The sequence below is a fragment of the Monopterus albus genome, unplaced genomic scaffold (genome assembly GCF_001952655.1).
Source record: "Monopterus albus unplaced genomic scaffold, M_albus_1.0 scaffold7.1, whole genome shotgun sequence".
Classification (NCBI taxonomy): Eukaryota; Metazoa; Chordata; class Actinopteri; order Synbranchiformes; family Synbranchidae; genus Monopterus; species Monopterus albus.
This window is the reverse complement of record NW_018127887.1, coordinates 1,295,368-1,300,017: the sequence shown is the minus strand read 5'-3', so window position 1 is coordinate 1,300,017 and position 4,650 is coordinate 1,295,368. Positions and strand designations below refer to the sequence as shown.

The 4,650-nt window shown below is 43.1% G+C and overlaps 1 protein-coding gene across 1 annotated transcript in view; it reads right to left on the bottom strand.

Moving 5' to 3' along the window:
* reln (reelin) overlaps positions 1–4,650 on the bottom strand; it is an 88,058-nt gene that overhangs the window by 28,691 nt on the left and 54,717 nt on the right. Inside the window, 7 exon segments of the mRNA XM_020622808.1 lie at positions 905–1,138; positions 1,396–1,462; positions 1,581–1,690; positions 2,172–2,300; positions 2,821–3,029; positions 3,485–3,600; positions 3,727–3,878. Coding sequence (XP_020478464.1) covers positions 905–1,138; positions 1,396–1,462; positions 1,581–1,690; positions 2,172–2,300; positions 2,821–3,029; positions 3,485–3,600; positions 3,727–3,878 — 1,017 coding nt within the window.

Sequence of the window (4,650 nt, the reverse complement as noted above, 5' to 3'; positions counted from 1 at the left end):
TAGGTTGAGAAGGAGAAAAAGTAAGGTGACCTGGAGTGTCTTCAGGAAAGAGAGCTGTGAGAGAGTGGGGTAAAAGGGTAGATAAACAGACAGTCATGCAGAGCAAAGAAGTGGGAGGGAGGTGGCAGGATGAAGGATGGGATGATTAAATGAATGAGGACAAAATTAGATGAGAGAACGTGGAGGGAAAGAAAGAATAAGACAGGGAGAGTGTGAATGAGAGTCAGAGTTCCCATCCTGTACAGTGTCCTAATTTAGCATGAACGTCGCCTTTTTTACGTGTTCACTTATGGTTTAGCAGGCATATTATCAGCTAAACTGATGTAATATTTATTATAATTTCCATCATCTGTCTCAGGCTGCCAGTCAAACACCCCCCCAGCTCTGTCCTTGGCTGAGCTATGCTTTTCATTAGCGGTGCAGTCTCCTCTTTCAGGCAGCTGTTCACTAAATCAGCCAGGAAACTGGCATTAAATATGGCCATCAGGTGGCACATTGAGAGCCGCAACAGGCATAATCAATCTAACACAGATGCCATATCTAACTTCACCGTTCCCTCTCTATCTTTCTCTCACACATTTTCATCCTCTCCTCTCATTTCTTTGCTCATCTGCAGTCCTCCCCAGGATCACAATCCATCTAATACCATAGGAACAGAGACTATGAGGACAAGAGGGATTGGCAAAGGATGAGAGTTGATAGCTGACTGGCTGGAACATTTGCAGTATCAATCAGAGGACACCTGATAAAGATAAGCCACAGTTTTACAGAGTGATCTCAGACAGCAAATCTGTGTGTGTGCATGCTGAACTAGTGTATTTAGGTCTCTGCTTATGTCAGTATGTATATAAATCCAATTTGTTTTTGTTTTCACATGTATCATTTTTATCAGCACTTCCATTACCTGGCCTGGGAACTGTCTAGTGGAGCAGTGACCAAGTGTCTCCTGCTGTCCCTGTTGAAGACCAGAGCCTTGCCGCTGGCCAGCACACCACACCCAAAGCTGACCTCAGCCCCACGAAGAGAAGAGAAGCTATGGTAGGAGGAGAGGCGTGGACTGGAGAAACCCTCCGAAAGGAAAGCTGGGAAGGTTTGGGAGGCAAGTTCACAGGCTGGACCACTGAAGCCCGGGTCACATCTGGAAGATGGAGAGAGACAGAGGTTTGGGAGGAGAGGAGACACAAAGAGAGGAGAGAGAGACATTACAAAGTGAATGAAATAACAATGAAAAAGTAGGCAGAGATAATGAAAATCCATTAATGAATCACAATCATAATACAATTTTATTAATCTGAATGGGAATTGGTGCTTCATGTCATTAGGTGGATAATGAGCAGACTCATTTTGAAGGAGAGACACTGGATTTATTTGGTTTAATAAAAAGCTGATCCGTACTTGCAGCCTGTGCGGGAACAATGTCCTCTCCCAGAGCAGAAACGAAGGCAGGCTGGACCAATATACACTGAATAAAAACAAATGGATGAAAATACATTTCTTTTTACAAAAGAAAAAACCACAAAAACATTTTTGTATTTAGGATAGATCTAGTAAAATGTTTGTGACCCTAAACACATACTAACCATTGTCTATGGCCCACATATTGCCTGATCCAGTGCCAGACTGTTTCCAGCGAAAGCGTGTGGTCTCTGTCAGGGCAGCATTGGGCAGAGGAATAGAGATTCTTGTCCACCTGCAGTGGCACAACATAGTACAGTATGTTAATGAACATGCAGCAAATGATACATACACAAACCGAGTTTCACACACACACCTCCATCCATCCATCCATCCATTATCTATAAGACTTATCCTGAAGGGGGTTGCAGGGCAGCATGGAGCCAAGCCCAGCTGACATTGGGCAAGAGGCAGGGTCCACCCTGGACAAGTCATCAGTCTATCACAGGGCTGACACAGAGAGACAACCACACACACCCACACTCACTCCTACGGGCAGTTTTAGAGTCTCCAATCAACCTAAGCTGCATGTCTTTGGACTGTGGGAGAAAGCTGGAGTACCTGGAGAGAACCCACACAGGCACAGGGAGAACATGCAAACTCCGCACAGAAAAGCACCAGGTCAAAGCCTACTTGCTATGAGGCAACAGCACTAACCACTGCACCACCATGCCACCCACACACACACACACACAGATATACAGATCCCTTCATACCCGCTGTAGTTGTCAGAGGAGTAGATGGTGCTGTGAGGTAGATGGGGTCCAGCACAGAGCTCTGGCAGACACTCTGTATGAAGCAGAGACCAGGAACGACCATGGTTGGTAGAGAACTCCAGACTGACACTAATGAAAAGGAATAGCGAACATCTCATCTCAACATCTTAGAAGCACACGTTGATTTTTAAAATAACATAGTGTAAAATCACTGAACTGCTTTAAGGTTTGGTTAAAAAAATGATGAATTTGTCTTCTGAGAACTTATTATAATCTCTGTCTCTACTCTTTTATTAAAAATGCACTTTGCAATTTTGTTAATTTGTAGTTTCAAATGGAGGCAAATGTGTGAAACTTGAGAACTTACATGTTTAGAATTAATGTAACATGATCTTAACTCCTTGAACTCACATCTTTATTCTTAGTGGTCAGGTGAGTTCAGCTTACTTTACCCTGCTGTTTAGAAGCATTGTAGCATTATTCCTTCAAGTTTGTTGTGTGCACCAGTTACCAGTTTAACACTAAAACAACTGAGTGAATTTAGGGTATCTTGCTCCTTTGTTGCTGCCCATTTTTGTGATATTGATTGGAAAATTGCCATATTTACACATAAAAGCACAACCTAACCTAGTTTTCAAATGTGTCACACCTGTTGCCAGGCTGGTAGGAGCCACAGCCTAGGTTGATGGAGAACTGAGCTACATGTGTGTGTGTGCCAGGCAGCACGGGGAGCAGCTGCATGAAGTCCACGGCCCATACGTGACGTTTGGCACCTCCATGTGACTGCTGCTCCAGGCAGAACTGGGTGACTGGTGTTTGGAGCTCGTTGGGCAGAGCTACCGATACGACCGCAGGAGTCTAAGACAGGAGAAATGCAGATCTGAGCAGAGGGACAGAGCAGTCGTTCTTCTGACTGACTGGTCTGCTCATTATTTACTCACTTAATCCATTAATCATTTAGTCCTTAAAATGTCAAAAATATAAAAAATGGCAGGTTTTACAATCACAGTTCCAAACGCTCCATAAATATCTTCAACAATTTGTCTGAAAAATGTGACTGATCAGTTGTCAACATATCTGCCAAATGCTGATCTATTAATCAACTAATAGTTTCAGCTTTAATAGAAACATATCAGTGAATTCTGTTCAAACATACTTTACACAACCAAAAGCTAGTCCCAATTTTCAACTGTAGTTAATTCTACTAATCTGAACAAGACTGCTGTTGTGATGCAGAGTATGTAGTAGGAAAAACTGGACTTTACAGTCAAACTCCTAAAACCCAGCACCGTGATATGTTGTGTATGCCTCACCCTGTAAGAAGAGTATGGAAGGGTGTCGAGCACCACGCGCTCCCTTCTGCCTTCAGACCTTCCAAACAAAATCACATCGTTCTCATGGGACTCCCCTGGGTCACAGTCACCACCACCTAAACCCAAAAATACCTCGCTATGTTTAAGTAAAATAATCTCTGTGCAAAAAGTAAAGTTACTGTTGCTCACTTTTGCTTAACCCAAGTAAGTGACAAAGTTATATGAATGGAGGACTTCCATACCCATGGTAAAGTAGAAGCGAAGGTTTCCATAAGATGTGGTGTCGATGTAGGGGGTGCACATTCTCCTCCGGCCCTCCCTGTCAAACACCAGGGCTGAGCCTGACTCGATCTCTCCACAATGGGTCCCATACACAGCTCCCTCGATGTCCCAGCTAGGTAAAAAATGCAAACAGGGAGGGTTGGTTTCCACCAATACTAAAAAAAAAGAAACTTGCTGAGTTTGTGGAAACTTGATTAAATATGTAGATCTTTGTTTTATGTACAGGATTATACACAGCTTGGCTTCTCCTCTGCTCAGACAAGTTGTGAACATAACAACAAGAGGAGACTGTATTATCCCACTGAGAAAAGGTCTGCACTGTGTACCCAACTGTCTGCTGTCTTGCTATTGCCTGTATACTTATCTTTTGCTGTGTTTTTGCTTTTACTGTTCCAGAGTGACATATATACAGTATTTTATGTACTCTTCAGTATATGTATTGTGCTTGTTTCAACTAATGCTTAAAAACAGTTTTTCAGAGCATATTTTACAGTTAATAGAAAATGAAACAGAGGGAAGCTGCACACAGACACACAAGTTATAGGACACAAACGTATGTTTATAGATTGAGTATGTGGAGTACTACTGAAGTCAAGAAACGGCTGACATACTTCACATCTTGCAGGTGAACAGACAGACAATGCCAGGAAAACTGCATAAATCACCTGGAATTTAATTTACACATTCAGAAAACACACACGTGCACACATATTTCTGCACAGTGAAGAGTGGCTCCTCATCAGCACTAACAGAAGTTAACTCAGTGTGTCAGCCCTCTCCTGTTTTCCTCTACCCCTCCCTCATTCCTCTTCTCTCTCCTCTGCTTTCTTCTCTTCCTCTCTATTTTCAGTCATGCAGTGTGGAGGCTGGTGTGGGGGGGGGGG